The sequence below is a fragment of the Crocuta crocuta genome, unplaced genomic scaffold (genome assembly GCF_008692635.1).
Source record: "Crocuta crocuta isolate KB4526 unplaced genomic scaffold, BGI_CrCroc_1.0 scaffold28, whole genome shotgun sequence".
Lineage (NCBI taxonomy): Eukaryota > Metazoa > Chordata > Mammalia > Carnivora > Hyaenidae > Crocuta > Crocuta crocuta.
In genome coordinates, this window is record NW_027533256.1 from 8,470,364 (window position 1) to 8,487,197 (window position 16,834).

The 16,834-nt window shown below is 51.3% G+C and overlaps 1 protein-coding gene across 1 annotated transcript; it reads right to left on the reverse strand.

Moving 5' to 3' along the window:
- Positions 1–6,250: 6,250 nt before the first annotated feature.
- GDF2 (growth differentiation factor 2) lies at positions 6,251–10,329 on the reverse strand. Its single transcript, XM_077746489.1, has 2 exons — positions 9,984–10,329; positions 6,251–7,191 (listed from the first exon to the last, which is right to left on the reverse strand). Exons 1-2 carry the CDS (start codon positions 10,327–10,329, stop codon positions 6,251–6,253), a joined length of 1,287 nt encoding a protein of 428 aa, XP_077602615.1.
- Positions 10,330–16,834: the final 6,505 nt, after the last annotated feature.

A 16,834-nucleotide genomic window follows, 5' to 3' on the forward strand; every position in this document is an offset into this window, starting at 1 on the left:
GCTCTACTTACAACTTACATCAGCACAGAACAATCCAGACAGGCAGGCCTCATAGGCTCTTCCTCCCTAAAAAAGTGGAGAAAGGAGAAAGATGGTGGACATTTATGTGATTTGGGGTCCATTTTGGAGCTGCCGTTGTCTAAGACAGGCCTGAATGAGGAGGCCCAGAGACCCCACATTGGGGACTCGGGAGCACCGCCATTTCTTGGGTTCCCTCTGGAGGTGACACTCCAGTGCTTCTCAGGCTGCATTTCTTCCCGGGTGGGTATGTGTGTGTACCTGGTATTTGCTCGGCTGGCCCTGGCTTCTGCACCTCATTGATGGGAGGCGCTTTGCTGGCAGGGAGTTAGCTGGTACCGGTCCCACAGAGCAGGCAGAAGGCGGACTTAGAACTTGCCCCAAATCATATCTGATAGTGAGGACCAATGTCAAAATCAGAGAGAAATGAGAAAATGGGCATCATGCATGGGTCTGTGTTGGGCAGGTGCTAGGAGCTGGTGTACAAAACCAAGAATTTGCAAAGCAGAGAAGAGAAGGACCAGGAGAGGCATGATGGGAGGGCATGGTGCTCTGGCCAGATTCTGGTCACCGGGGCCACAGTTGAGCCCAAAGCTGACAGGTCCCAGGTGGAGGTTGGCAAGGTTGGCTCCCTTCACAGATGTCATGGCACCAATAGGGCAGGCCTGGCTGAGGGGCTTCTGTCAAGAACTGCCAGGTCCGTAAGTGGGGACCAAACTGAGGAGAAGCTGAGGACTTGGGATTTCATAAAACTGTAATGGTTCAAAGTCATTTTGAATAGCACAGAGTTGTCAGCATTTTATTTTGCCAACTATGGACATTACAAAAAAGGAAATCCTGTTATCTACGATCTCCATCATTTCATAAAAAAGGGGGAGGTATTTGAACTGCATTTGGCTATTGTGAACAATACTCATTTGACCTTAGTCTGCTCCCTCGATCCAGATTGGAGAAGGCTGCTGACCCCTCTTAGGCCCATGCTGGCCATACGTGCTGTGGCAGAGGCCCGCAGCCCCCATGCGGGTGGCTTGTATGTCAGGACTCTCCTGAACTGCATGGACCCGTGAGAAGGAACAAACACTCACGGTAGAGAGCTACAGAGAGCAGACTTGGGCCCCTGCTCACGCATATCTTTCTGCTAAACAGCTGCCTATTCTCGAAACAGGCTGCTTAGAAGAGGAGCAGTCATCTGCAAGGGAAGTGTTCTGGGAAGCTGAGGCCCATGGTGTTAGATTTCTGCTTGATTCAAAACATAAAATATTTCTGGCAGTTTTATTCAGTCAGATCCAACGTAAACCACGTTGGTGCAGGACTGCCTGCTTTGCGTACCGTCTCCTGCCTCCACGTTAAGGCAAGTGTGGGAAAAGCCGGACCCCTTCATGTAAGGCTGCTCCAAACTTTCTCAGCAACCTTGATTCCCAAGGAGCTGCCATATGGATATAATAGGCTTGCCTTTGAGGGCCTTTGGTCACAAACTGGAGACGCCTCTGGGCCTCCTTGGCGGGCACCGGGGAGAAGGGGGCAGGGCGGGTCCCTTCACCAGACCCTGGGGCAAGCTTTCAGCAGCAAAGCTCAGACTCCCAGGCACATCAGGATCACATCAATGCTAAGGTCTGAAGCAGCCTTCAGGGTGTCCTTGGGACTTGGGAAACCAAGACGCTGACTGCATACACGCATTCAGGATGGGCTACACCAGTGTGAGAGGCCAAAGGCAGAATCGAAATGCAGGCCCCTTGTTCAAAAATTATGGTGGATTTCAAGATGGCGACAGCAGAACATTAAATCAAGCAGGCCCCATGCTACTGCCCGGGCCACCAGGGATGCCTGTGTGTATTCTAGAGCGGGGGGAGTGCAGGCTCCCTGTGGGGAAGAGGCCGGCAGGGGCCTTTCCTCAGGTTGCTTAGTGCCATCAGAGCCAACGCCTGGAGTCTGCTGCAGACTGCACCCACAGCAGTGGGCTTGCCCTGGATTCCTCTCCATGCCCTGCAAAGGAACGGAAGTCCAGGGCAGAGGGAGCTGGTCAGATGAGCGGTACATGGAATCACAGCCTTGTACACGGGGGAAAAGAGTTTCTGAGTTCCGATGACCTCCCACACCTGCTTGTGTTGGCCCCATTCTTATGGGAATTCAGTTGGGCTTGGAAAGAGAAAGTTGCAAGGAAGCGTTGACCCAGGGATGCCTGCCCTCTCCTAATTTTGATAGAATTCTGAAAGAGGTGCAAGTCACAGTGTTTCTGTTACAGGTAGGAGAGTCTGCATTGTGTGAATGGAGATATTGATTCTTGGATTCCCCATGAGTCGTGGAGATTCGCCCTGGAATAAAGAAACAGAAGGGAAGTAGCACAAAGCAGTTTATGAAAGTGAAAGTACCCTCTTCTGGTGGGAAACAGGCAGGCGGAGAGGGGGTCACTGCCCTGAGGCTTTGATGAGCTGGGTCTCAGGTCAAGGACAGGGTGGTCTTTGATGGAGGCTGCTTCCAATCTTTTGGAAACTCTTCCCACAGATTGGGAAGGGGAATTTTTACCCCTCTAAGGTTTGTACCTGAACCAGCATGGCAGCCTTCCCCCACGGGGGCTAAAACTGTAATGTAAATGCGCTATCATGAGTCTAGGGGTTACCTCGGGGCAGAAGTGGAAAAGGAGAAGGCATGTGCTGCCCCTGAGGCTCTTGGTCTTTTAGTCCCAGGGTGCCAGAGCCAGGAGGTCAGGATGTTGAGGGGTCTTGGAGGCCACAAAGTCAGGATCCTGCGCTCCCAAACTTCTAATGTGTGATTCACTTATCACTGCCCTTGCCTCCGGCTCCTGTCTAATTAACTGCCTGTTCTACCATTTCGTGACCTCACTGACAGAACGTTAATCACAGGGGAGAAGTGTGTCTTTCTCCTCTTTGTCCAGTGCATCGGTACCTGGCTGACCAGAGGACCCCACACAAGTGGCAAAGGAGGGCACAGATGGTGGCACTTGCCCAGGAGAGAACAGGCTTTGCCTTTGATTCTTCCTGCTAATGTGACCATGACCTTCACTGTGGAGACGGTCATCAGGACAGAGGTCAGTGCAGCAGAGAGAATTTGGGCTTTGTGCCGCAACCGGGGTTCAAATCTTGGCTTTAGCAGTTCCTGGCTAGTGGCTCTGAGCAAAGTTTGAGGCCTCCATCTCCTCTGCATTTGCAAAAGACAGGATAAAAAATGCCTTTAATTCTGTGGATATTGCTTGAGCCATTGAGTACAAGTCTCCAGCCCTGCCTGGTCCTCCAGGAGCCCCCCAACCTTCATCCCTTGCTCTTCTCATGGTGTCTCATGCCACCCCGTCTCTCTGTCTCTCTGTGTCTGCCTGTGGCTTTCTGCTAAGCATCCCTGAACCTCTCTCTCTCCTCTCGCTCCTGCCTGGAGGGTGGGTCACAGGAGGAACAGGGGACAGCCTGTCAGCTCTGTGAACTGGTCATTTCACCAGGTTCAGATTCTTCATATGTGTGGTAATGATAACATCACCACCCTGATACGGTTAGGACGCGTTACAAACGCAGTATTAAGGGTGCTGGTCGTTAGGCATAGGGCTAACTGTCTGCATAACGGAGTGTCCAGAGGATGGCGCTGTTGCATTTTGTTCTCTGGCTGGGGGGTGAAAAGAGCTTCGGGGGATCTGGTAGGAAGATTAACCTAGAGAGATGGAAGCCAGGGGGCATTTCTTGGGGACGCTCCTTGCAAGTTCTTTTCCTAGCACATCCGTCCAAGTCAGTTTGTCCTGAGCCGCAGCCCGTGACAGCCCTCCGAGAGTGACCGAGCTCAGAGGCTCTCAGGCCTTGCCTTCTGAGGACTTCGTGGCATAGGGGGCTTCAGACAAGAGGTCCCCACGCCAAGCCCATAACAGCCACGAGACAGAAGCACGTAGTGCTCCCCAGGGCAGGAAGGTCAGAGCTGGAGCATCAGCAGAGGGGACAAAGGGGTGCCACTGGAGTCAGGGCTTCAGGGATGGTGACTTGTGCTATGCAGCTGGGAGTGAGGTGGCCGGACAGCCGTCAGGGCATCACCTGAGGCCGAAGGAGTGGCCCTGAGGGCATGTGGCTGGAGCTTGGCATCTGAGCGCGCACATACTGGGACCCGGTGCTGGAATAGTGCAGGGCCCAGGTGGCTGGACAGGGGTGACTCATGGCCCAGACCTCCCTCCCCTGACATGGGGGAGTTCGGGGACGGCATGGGGCTAACTGCTGCCCACTTACAAACGCCTGCTCTCTCACATACCCACACACATGCCCTTATAAGGACATGCCCACTCTCCCTGCGTACAGAGACACTGCCCACATGTGTCTGCCCGCTGCTATTGCAACTCTGTCTCCATGCCCCTCTCCTCCTCCCCCTGCCATCCAAGGAAATAAGGACCTGTGGGGAGGGGTGGGCAGTGTACGGCATTGAGGGGGGTCATCAGACCCGGGTCTCACATTCAGGAAAGTCCACAGGTTCAACATTTGACTTTATTTCCAAGTGAAACTTTGATGCAGGCACAGAATACACCACCAGGACTAAAAGATGTTCCTCATTCATCTTTATGATTGAGCAACATTGTCGTACCAGGAATTAGTACTTTCTAGAGCTCCAGTAATTAATTGTACTTAAATTAATTAATTTGTATTAGTTATGTTAAAGCTCTTCATTGGTTCCATGTAAACATTTAGCACAAACCATTTTTAAAAAAAATAATACACTGAGAGCTTCAACCAGTGGGAATGGCCCCGGGTCTCTCTAGGCCTCTTATAGGCTCTGCTCTAGCCACGGAGTGGAATCTTCACCACTTCTAGACTCTTCCTCACTCCACCCCATTCCATGTGTGGCCTCTCGAGTGAGAGAAGAGAATGAAATTCAGAGGCAATGGAAACTCTGTCCTCTCTTGGGCTCAGTGGGGACCGAGTCCAGTCCTAGGCGTGAGGCCCACGCCCAGGACAGAGCTGCACACACACTGTTCAAGAAAGCTGACAGGTGCAGGCAGAGCCGACTGTGGCTATAAGGACCTGAGTTCCTCAGTGGATGGGAACCCTCCCCCCGGATGACTGGACATCACCACTTGGGAACATGTCACCGAGGAGTAAAAATAGGGACATTGCAAATACCAAAGCAAGAGCGCATTTATTCCAACAAATGCAAATTCAGGTCTTGTCTCCCACGGAGTCCTTGAGGGAGGGCAGCCCACAGATGTGCTCTGCTGGTGAGCCGGTTATGCTGAGTAAATTAACTGCAGACAGGCCCTTGGGGTGAACTGTGCCTGCTCCTCCCAAACCATCTCAGAGTCTGTGTCCACGGGCAGCTGTGGCTCCGTGTGAACCGCTGGCTGTACGAGCACCATGCCGGTGGTCCACACACCTGCAGCCACAGATATGCTACTACCTGAGGGCTTCTGTCACGCATTCTGTCTGTCCTGCAGATGGTTTTGGGGTTGGTGTTTAGTGGCTCGAGGGTCATCTTAAAAAGCACTGGGCCATTGACGCAACACAGGCACCAAGCAGTCAGAATGTGCTCTGGACACTCTAAGCCACCCAGTCATTCCATTGGGTACTGGCCGGGGCCGAGCGCAGCTCGCGCCACAATGCCTGCCTCCCAGCGTCTAATTGTTCTTCAGCTGCAAGATGACCTGATAAACTTTGATGGGGTGTTTGAGAAGCCCCTGGGCTTTCGTGGCCAACAGACCCATGGAGACCTGTGGGTTGGAATCATGCCTTTGACCGGTGTTACTTGAACTGTCTGCATTTTGGTTTCTGCAAGTGTAAGTTGGGAATCGTGACACCCATCTCACTGGTTATGGGAATCTATGAAATGATAGGTGTGGAGCACACAGCTGTCCCTGTCCCCTTCACTCCCTGAAGTTACTGGAATGCGCCCTTTCCTTCTCATCTCCATAAATCTCTGCCTCATCTGTCTGTACTCCTCTGCCTCCCTTCTGCTCTTTTCTGCCGGTTCTGGATTATTTTTCTTTTGTCCCCTTTTTATTGTCTCCCCTTACACCCCAATAACCCTTCTAGGCTTTTCTCTTCTCCTAAGCCCTCATCCCCAGTCCCTTGCCTTTGTCTTCCCTGAAGCTGGACCCAGTGGTGTATGCATGGGCAGGCTTGTATCGCTAGGACATGGCAGTTCCCTTTCCTTCTTCAGGCTGGCATGCAGACAGACGTAGTCCCTGTCATGCCCAGAGGGACACAGGACCGCTCAGCAGGACCCCTCCACCCTGTCTCCCCCTGCCCGCAGGCCAACACTACCTGCACCCACACTCTGCCACACTCATCCCTTCATAGTGGTACTTGAGGGTGGGGACCCCCATATCATCTTTGTAGAGGATGGAGATGGGGCTCAGTTTGGTGGGCACACAGCAGGCCTTGCCCACTTTCATGGGGAACTTGAGATGTACCAGGGTCTGCACAATGGCATGTTTTGTGGGGGTTACATCATCAGCCAGGGGGAAGAAGCAGCCGCCTTTACACTCGTACGCATCATATTCCTTGGGTGCAATGATCCAGCTGTCCCAGCCAATATCCTCGAAGTTCACCCTCAGGGAGGTCTTCTGACAGTGGTTGTTGACCCCGGCACTCCTCTTCCGTCTGGCTAACGATGACCCTGTGGCCATGTGACCTTCCCCATCCTCATCCTTGTTGTCACCTGCTTCTGCTGGACCATTCTTGGACAACTTCTTGAGCACACTCTCCTGCTCATGGCTGATCATCTCCCTGAGCTCCAGCCTGGTCTCTTTGGTCCCATTGCTGCGGTCATTGGAGAAGACGACGAAGAAGGGCAGGTTTTTGGAGCCTGGGGGAACGCTGATATCCAGCTGGTCACAGCCCTTCCTGTGACTCTCCACAGTCACTTCCAGTTTATTTTTGCTCTTGGTGGAGTCGGCTCTGACCCACCGCTTCACAGCACTGGAGACCTCAAAGGTCTCCCAGCCCTCGTCCTGAATGTCCTGGGACACCAGGAATGTCTTCGTTCCTGTAGAAGCATCCCAGGCATCTGCTCCATCCAGAACGTCATATATGGCCATGTTGCCTCGGAGCTCACGAGGAGAGGCTCCGTGATTTTGACAGGAGATATAGAGTCGGAGCTCGGCCCTGGTGATCTGCTCATGCCTGGGAATGGAGATGTTGAAGAGCAAGATGTGCTTCTGGAAGGGAAAGTCTTCCGTGGCCATGATGGAGACAGCATCTGAAATGCAAGTACGCAGTCAGTGATGGTCCTCTTTCATTACACCAAAACAGACTCATGGCTTGTGTCAAAGGGCACCCAGGATGACATGGGCTGATTCTATCAAATCTTTATTGGGTTTCACTTAAGCCCTTAATGTAGAAAAGAATTTTCAAAGGTACATTTAGGATCTTCCAAAGAGAAACAGAGGAAGGAGAGCCTTGCATTGGAGTTCACGGGTCCAGCTCTTTAGTGAGCATCTACTCAGTGCCCAGCCTTGCACTACGAGCTTTGCATTCTGTATTTCACTTTGCTCTTCACACTAACCCTGCAAGGGTAGAATTATTATTCCAGTTTTACAGATGTGGAGACTTGTATTTAGAGTGTTTAACTGCCAAGCACACACATCCTGCAAGCTCTTCACTTAAAAAAAAAAAAAAAAAGAAGAACTAATTAAACAACACAGCAAAGCATACTGTCAGCCTCAGACTGCAGACCCCGAGTGTATGATGTTAAAGGAGACACTCTGGGAGGGGATGGTGAATTTCCAACATCAAAACAATGTTAAAAATCTCAGCATTTAAAAAATATAGAAATCATTCAGCATTGTAATTTCTGAGCAAAGTGAAAGTGGATTTTTTTTAATGTTTGAGGAAAAAATAGAACATATTAGCCTCGACTGCATTGTCATGTTAGGCAAAAACAGGGCTTGCCTTTTAGCTAAACAATGGTCTCCATTTCCAACCTCTCTTGTCTGACACACAGCCATCAGGACATCTCTGTGATGCCATGGCTCGGTCACAAACATGAGGTCACAACACGAGGGAAGTCTGTATGCTGCTGTGATATCCAGCAGTGTCTGACAGACCGAGGTGTTAGTCCAGACTCTGCCCTTTCCTAGGCTCGTGACCTTGGAGAAGTCCTGCGTCTCTTTGTGCCTCTGCTTCCTCATCTGTAGAATGGGGTTCATTCTACCTTCCTTCCAAGGTTGGTGCGAGGCTCCCACAAGATGGGACACGGAGCTTACTAACATGATCCCCGCCTCACAGCTGATGCTCAATCAGTCTTTCTGTGTCCTTCCCAGACCCTCCTCCCCAACATGCATGCCCCCCTCAAAGCATGTGGCTCCGCACCCAATGTGGGTGTGCCATTCCAGCTCCTGCAGAATGTATGTGAATAGTGAATGGGGTCTATAAGCATCAATGCCCTACTGTGCCCTTACCATGGCACGCTTTGAAAATGGCTGTGGTGGGGGGCACCTGGGGGGCTCAGTCAGTTAAGTGTCCAACTTGGGCTCAGGTCATGATCTCACGGTATGTGAGTTTGAGCCCCATGTTGGGCTCTGTGCTGACAGCTCAGAGCCTGGAGCTTCCTTCAGATTCTGTGTCTCCCCCAATCTCTGCCCCTCCCATGCTCATTCTCTGTCTCTCTCTCTGTCTCTTAATAATAAAAACCTTTAAAAAATTAAGAAAAAAAAAGGAAATGGCAGTGGGAACACATCACGCATCTAGAAAACAAACACCCTCTCTACCTGAGCTGTACGTGGACCATCTCTAAAGGGAAGCATAACTGACCTCCACAGGAGTTCTGGCCACAGGCAGAGCTGGGATCCAGTCCGAAAACTTGATTTGCAGACATGGACAATGCTGGGCAGAGGAGGGGATGGTAATTGAGATGGCTCCAAAGGCTGGGGGCTCCCAGATTATGGGATTTGGTGATTAGCTCCAGCCAAAGAAGCTCAGCCTTCTCCTAAAGCACAGGTTACAGACATGTCCCTGGGGCACGGGGAGATGCTGGCAACATCTGGGTGAACTGCAGATTGTATTTTTTAAAAATTAACCCAATATTTTAAAAATCAGACAAGTTCACACAAAATCTGCACTTGTTGTCTTCTTTTGGGCAATCAGAAAATTCAGCCCTGCTGGGCATGCATCGTGACTACCATGTCCCTTAGATGGGGCATGAGCTCTGCAGGCTGGGCAGGTCTGGCCATCGTACTGGGCAAGGCCTGTTAGGGGTCTGCAGGAGTCAAGTCCTGGAGGCGAGAGGCCCCGTGTGCCCGGCTGTTCAGAGAGACAGCAGAGGCAGGAAAAGCCTGAGCTTGGTAGGTGGGTGGGGCCCGTGTCAGAGTCCAGCTGCCAAAGCACTGTGTGACCTGAGCAAGTTCCCTCAGCATCTGCAAGCCTTGACGTCCATGCTCACAAGATCACGTGAATTAGTGGACATAAGCCCTAAGTCGATGTTTGTTATCTTCCAGGCCTATTAAAGCAGGCAAATCATTTTATATTCAGAAAATAAGAAGGTTGTCCTCTGATGTTTCTTTCTCAGAAAAATTGATCAGACTTGTGGATACTTTTTGGCAGGAAAGAAATAGACACTCTTTCCAAGTTAAAAAAGACACCGCTTGGTTGGAAGCTAAATACATTGTCTGTTTCAAAGTAGGAAGGGGGCCATAATGGAAGGAGAAAAAGGGAAGGGGTGGAAGAAAGGCAGCTGGCATTCAGGGGCACCTAATGTGTTAAATGTGGCATCGCACCCAGGGAGGGAGAACTTTCTACGGCAGAGCTGCCCAGTAGGACTTTCTGCAATGATGGACAGGACATGTTTTACAGTCTGCACTGTCCTATAAGGTAGCCGTTAGTCACACATGACCGTTGACCATTGAAGCCAGTGAACTAAGTTATTAATTTTATTTCATTTTGATTTCTTTAAATAGAAACGTAAAGAGCCTCGTATGTCCAGTGGCCACGTACGGGGCAGTGCAGCCCTGACCCCTGAGTCCCCCCGGGGTGCCCTAGCAGAGCCGACTCTACCTTCCACGCTGAAGCTGCGCACGATGTTGGACGCAGGGGTGGTCGACTTGTCGGTGGTGTATCTGTTGTACAGGTCGATCATGTACTGTGGTGGCTCCGCTCGGGTTTTGTCCTGGGAAGGGACCCCGCTCAGGTTGAGGCTGCGCAGGAAATCCACCTTCATGTTCTCCAGAAACATCCTCAGGTCGAAGGTGCCCCCCTCCGGCTCACCTCCCTGCCCCCCTAGCCAGCGATGGGCGTCTCCCCCCGTGGGCGTGTGCCCCTGGCTCTCCAGTGGCTTCCCCTGTGCGGGGCAGGCCAGCAGGGAGAGCACAGGCAGGGCCACCCAGAGCATCCCGCAGCACATCTTGGGACGGCGCTGTCGCCCTGGACAGGAGACTGCAGGCGGCCGTGGGTGTGTTAGCGGGCGCAGGGAGGAGCCCGGAAGGAGCGGGCCCGCATTTTCCTGCTGTCGGACCGCTCTGCACGGAACCCCGGGGCCAGTTCACAGGCTGTCACCCACAGTCCCCGGAGTGGCCTCTGCGTGCTCTTATCTGGCCCTCGCTTCTGCACTCCCACCTCTTATCTAAGGGAGCTCTCCGTTTAATGAAGGCTCTGTAAACATCTGCCAAACACACACAGACTTATGGGAAGACCATGGCCTGCTGCAGAGAATCTGAACTTCTCTGTGGGGTTATCTCCCCCTAATTAGGATCCTCTCTCATTTCCTCTCTCAGCTCTGTGCAGAGGAATCTCAAGACAGGGTGACCCATGCTCTATCAAAGGGGCCACAGAAACAAAGAATCCAGGAAACAGACAAGACCGAAAAGTCCTCCCTCCAAATATAGAAACAATACAAAACTCTCAGAAGGCTTCCACAAGCAAAGTGGTGGGTGGGGTGGGTGGCGATGCAGGGTTACCCAGGGTTAGCGGGAGGCCTGCTCCCTACAAAGCACCTGTGTGCCTGTGTGTGTGTCTGGAGAGCCCGGTGCCCCCAGTCTTATCTATCAAGTGAGTCCTGAACATTAGGGATCAGGGAGGAATGCAGCACCTGTGATTTAGTGAGGTGATGGAGGCTTTGGACCTCCGAGAGGAAGGTTCAAATCCTGGCTCCCTTGTATACCCTCACTAGAGTCACGTCACCTCTATGAGCCTGGGGTTCAGGAAAGAGTTGTGAGCAATATAAGATGATCATGTGCTAGACATGGCAGTCACCGCAAACCCTGTCAGTTGGGTGGCCCCCATTCTGGCTGCTACTTCCCTGCGCATTCCCAGCCTGCTCTCCAGGGACACCACACCCACCCTGAGACCTGCAGCCCAAGCCCTGGAAGAGCTCTGTCCCTGGACTTGTGTGTGTGTGTGGGGGGGCTTGCTCATGTCAGCCGGGCCACACTCATCAGCCAAGAGAAGTGTGCGGTCTGAGGAGGGAGGGGAGGCAGGGAAGCCTTGAGACTAGCACATGCTCCAAGGTGTCCCCCTGGTCCCAGGAGGCCAAGGTCCCAGGGTCTGTATGCAAGAGCCCACGTGTAGACTCTTCATTTCCATTATGTGTGCGATTGACCGAGGTGAGAAATGGGGATAGTGAACATTCTCTGTGTTGGGGGGTCTATCCTGAGGGGGATTTGAATGAACATGAAGTTTCTCCATGCTGGCAGGACTCCTGGGGAGAGGTAGCACTGAGCTCAGTAGCTTCAGGAAGATGTAGGAGGGGCCCAGGCAGGCCCGCAGGGGTAGGTCAGAGATCCCAGTGCTCACCCAGCGTTCTTCCCACCACTAGTGGGGGCAGGGTGAAACCGGGAGCCTCAGAGTTGCTGGGCCTGGACAGAACTTGCTGTCCCCATCTTCTGGGGACACTGTCAAGGGAGGGTGGACGGGAAGGGGTGCAGCTTCAGAAGTGCTGCTTGGAGAGGGGGCAGGAAGCACGCTGGGCGTTGAGCCAGCTCAGAGCAAGAACTCCCTGGGGCGGGGAAAGGATGACGGGGTGCGGAGTCTGGAAATGGAGCAGCAGCGGGCAGCAAAGAGGGCCTGGGAGGAGCTGGGGAGCCAGGCTAGCGTCCCCCATGGTGCTCCAGTTCTTGGAAGTAGCCCAGAATCAGGTTGCATTCAGGAGGCGGAGGCAAGGGACACATGGGTATGGCCCGAATATGGGTCAGGGGAGAGTAAGCGGCTGCTACCTGATGTTTTCTTAAAAGCGTGGTAGATTTTGTTTTCTGATTATCACAGTAGCACATAATGCAGATAATTGGGGGAATGCAAAACACGAAGAAGGAAATAAAAATAACCAACCGTCTCACTGACCAGCGATGCCCACAGTTACTATTTTGCAATAGAGCATATGCAGCTCCACAATCCTCTACCTACAACCCTTTTGGCCAGGAGTGTTTTGAGATCCTGAAATTTTCAGATTTTGGAAGTTCTGCATAGCACACATACTGTAATATCCCAATGCGGTTGGGGATAATACCTTATAACCAAATACCTTAACATTTCTGCAGTGACACAAATAGAAACACAAATATCCATTCAGATCAAGTTTTGCCATGAAAGGAGTTAAAAGGAACTGCAGGTTTTCTGATAGTTTTGGATTTGGGATCTCAAATAAAGGACTCTGGACCTGTTTACACATGGGGTCACCATCCCTGTCCATGGAGGCTGCACATGAGGCCTGCCCAGAGGTGCTGGTCGCACAGACCGTAATGTGGATGGTGCCCCGAGAGCGGTGCAAAGCAACATGGCTGTGTATTTCTGGAATTCTCTGCCCAACAGACTCAGGGTATCAATATATCCACATGCCCTTTGTTGTTTTTAACTTATTCTATCAGGTCTCCCGATCCATATTATCAGGAAGTCTGATCTATTGCCTACATTGTCCAAGTACCTATAGGTTTATTTAGTTCAAAGGAGATGGAAGTGGATGGTATCAGTCCAGCCTCTTAATGCCAGAAGTGACGAGGGAGAAAGGGGTCTTAGCAGGTCCCACCTGTTGTGGCTTTTCAACGACACCTGGTTTTGCAGTTGGGGATGGGTCACACGCATCTAAGAGCTGCCTGAGCACAGCTGCTGGGATGCCCTGACTGGCTCAAGTTTCTTCCCAGATCTCTGTGGTGTTCTCCTTTAGGCACCAAGAAAACAGATTTCTCAGGCACACTCCCAGGCTTACCATTCTGCAGAGGGCAGTGGCTGGGGCGAGAGAAGAAGCCAACCATGGCCACCTTCTGATCCCATTCTGCTGTCACACAAATCTCAAGGTTCTTGTACGGAGCCTGGGTCATGAGCTATGACTCCCAGGTTCCTCAAGGTGGTGTGATTTCAGAGACATTATTACTTTTTTGTACAAATAAGCTTTGGTCCAGCTTGACTGATCCCCTTATCTCTGTGTCTTAGGGAACAAGGTTTAGATCTCATTCTGTCTTTCCCAACAGTTGCAGGGATCCTCATGCAAAAGGACCCCCTCTCTCCCTCTCCTACCACCAGTTCTCCATTGCCAGGCCTCAGGCTGTCTTAACTGAGCCACAAAAGGTCTTATTCACCCTCCTTCCCCCAGCTCTCCCCTCCCGCAAATAGAGTACCATATGGCCCAGCAATCCAACTTCTGTGTGTATACCCAGAAGAATTGAAAGCAAGGTCTCGAAGAGATATTTGTACACCGATGTTCATTCATAGCAGCACAATAGCCAAAAGGGTTGAAGCAGTCCTAGAGTCCACCGGTGGACGAATGGATCAACAAAATGTGGTACACGCATACGATGGGATATTCTTCAGCCTTAAAAAGGAAGGAAATTCTGGCACATGCCACAATGCGGATGAAACTTTAAGACATGCCAAATGAAGAAAGCCAGTCACAAAAGGGCAAATATTGCATGATCGCACTTATAACCAAATGTATACAGACACAGAAAGGAGCATGGTTTAAATCCAAACAGGTTTAAACCAAATGGATTATGGGTAACTGATGAAAGCTGCAAAGTCCAGGGAAGGTTTGGCTTTAGCACAGCCTGGTCTAGAGTCTAGGCAAAGCTGTAATAATTTTTATCTCCACTCTCAGAGCTGCCTTCCACTGTGTAGTCATCACCCTCCGCCTCTCTGTTTTGGCAAGAAGACAGCAGCAGGTCTGCATCCTGGGAAGGAGGAAGAAAAGAGGGGAGGGGAGAAAAAGCCTTTTCTTCAGGAAGTCCCGGTTAGTCTCATGGTGTCTTCTTGGTCCTGATTGGGTCATCTGCCCATGCCCTAGCCAATCACTGTAAACCAGGGGAATGTGATGCCCTGATTGGCTTAGGTGAGGGTGAGGCCACTGGCAGAAAGGAATGAAAAACAGATTGAGATGATTCCCCCAGAGGGGTCTAGATCTGGTCACCAGAAGCCACTACTAAAGGATGGCACAAGTATCTTCCCATGCCATGAACATTTTTCAAGAATTCATTATTTAAAAATGTCTATTTATTTATTTTGAGCGGTGGGGGAGGGGCAGAGAGAGAATCCCAGGTAGACTCCTCGCTGTCAGTCCCAACCATGAAATCATGACCTGAGCTGAAATCAACAGTCGGACCCTTACCTCACTGAGCCACCCAGGCACCCCCATATGCTTCATATTTAATGACTGAACAATATTCAATGGTATGGATATATCCTAATGTATCCAACATTCTCCAACTGTAGGACAACTGGGCTATTTAGAATGATAACGTTGCAAGGCACATTGTTATAGTCTATATCTTACATGATTTTCTTCAAACGGTTCATCAGAGGACGGATGTCTAAATCAAAGTGTATGCAAATATCTTCAAAGCTCTTGGTAAACATTGCAAGTTGCTTTCCAGAAATGTTCTTTTAATATTCACTGGCATTAGCAGAGCCTAAGAGTACCTGTCTTACCATCTCTAGTCATTCGATGAACAAAAAAAACACATTAATTTGCTTTGCCAGCTGAGCTGGATTATATTTTCCCCATGTTCTGATGAACCACCCGGCAGGGTCTGGACTTTAGCCTTCTGGAAGGTATAGGGTTAGCTGCCTCTTACCCACACGTGGTCCGGGGCCATGCTCAGGAATCCTACTTGGTACCATCTTGTGGGTCCAGGGAGAGGGCTGGGGGGATGCGCTGATGCCTGGGTGCTCCCCAGGAACACTGAGCACCTTTAGCACAGAGCCAGGAACACGGCAAGTGCTCTACAAATACTCATTATTGCTCTTGTCTGTACAAGGTCTGATCTTTCTATTGCTGCTTCTATTACCCCTGGAGCAGCTCTGCCCCAGCCTTTTGCAGAGCCTCTGCTTTAGATGTGCTTCCGGTTCAGAATGCCTCATACTCTCCCCCACTGCCCTCCACCGGGGACCAGTCCCTGCTGCCTTTCAGTGCCTGCCCAGGACCCCTCCCCCACACAGCCTCTGTATCCTGAGTGACACCATTCAGACATCTGGATTTGTCCCACTATGAAGTGCCCGAGGACCTCTGTCTGCCGTTGGCTTCGGCTGACACATCCTTCCTGCAATGCGACGTGCCCAGAGAGCTGGCCCTGAGTTTGTAGTGGATCTGAGGCCCTCCCCGCCCAGGCCTCTATGCTCATTCTGCACATGTCCGTGAACATCCCAGGGTCCTCCAGCCAGTGTGTTGGTCAGGCTGGCTCTGCCGTGGTGGCTGCTGACCCAGCCTTGTCCCCCTATCTGGACTTGATGCCCATAGCATTACTATGCTATGGTGATTTTTAAAAATTTTTAAAAATTTATTTTGTGAATTTTTTAATTTTATTTTTAAAAGAGACAGAGTGTGAGTGGGGGAGGGGCAGAGAGAGAGGGAGACACAGAATCTGAAGCAGGCTCCAGGCTCTGAGCTATCAGCACAGAGCCCCATGTGGGGCTCCAACCCACGAGCCGTGAGATCATGACCTGAGCCCAACCGACTGAGCCACCCAGACGCCCTCCAATCTGGCTCTTCCATCCAGGCAGAGCCAACTGCATTCCTTTCCCCCTGGAGTCCCCTCCTCCCCCCATCCACCTCTCCCCCTGCCTCCTGCTTGCCCCTCTCCCCCTCAGCACCGCCCTGCATCCATCCTGCCCACAGAAGGCGCACTTGTAGGTTACAGCTCATGGCATTTTATGAGTGACTTAGGCATACAGAGGCACCTATTGGAAGGCTTCGGGCAAGACCCTTGTTAGCACCTGGACTCAGTTTCCCCACTTGTTAGTGAAACAAAAAAAGATAACATCAGAAGTTCCTCCTCCCCCTGCCTTAAAGTCTCCAGCTCTGTTTTACTGTCTGTATTTGTCACACGAATTAATCTGTGAGGCCCTCCCCTTTCAGAGGGTGATAACATTCAGTAATAGGGCTCCGTGGGCCACCTGCAGTCCCCTCCAAGCTGCTACAGACTCGGTCGGGGGAGCTTAGGTGTGGGTGACCACATCTAGGCTGGGTGCTGGAGCCTCGTGCTTTTGTGACAGTGTGATGTTGATATTTGGCTTTTGAGAGGAAAAAAAAAGTGGTTTCATTCATACATTTCGTTCGATGCCTCATTTTACTCTAAGGTCACTCGGTGCCATTGGGAAAACCCTATGTGGCTTTTAGTGGGGGTCACTGTCCCGGAAGCTGGGGATCAGCACCAGCCACAGAGGCCTTGAATTGGGCGTCATGAGTGTCAAAGCTGACATGGCCTGTGGTCTTGGTAAGACATTGAGGGGCATATTATTACCCCATCCTGAGTCTGCTTTTCTGTGGCACCAACTGGGTAATCAAGTTGTAAGTCTGCTGTGAGGCTAAACAAGATGCCGTATCTAAATGTCATGGTGCTTTATAAACGTGAGCCGCCACAGATGACACCAGATCCTTCCAACCCACTCCGAAGTCACCACCGCTGGGTGGCGTCCAGCCTGGCACAAGC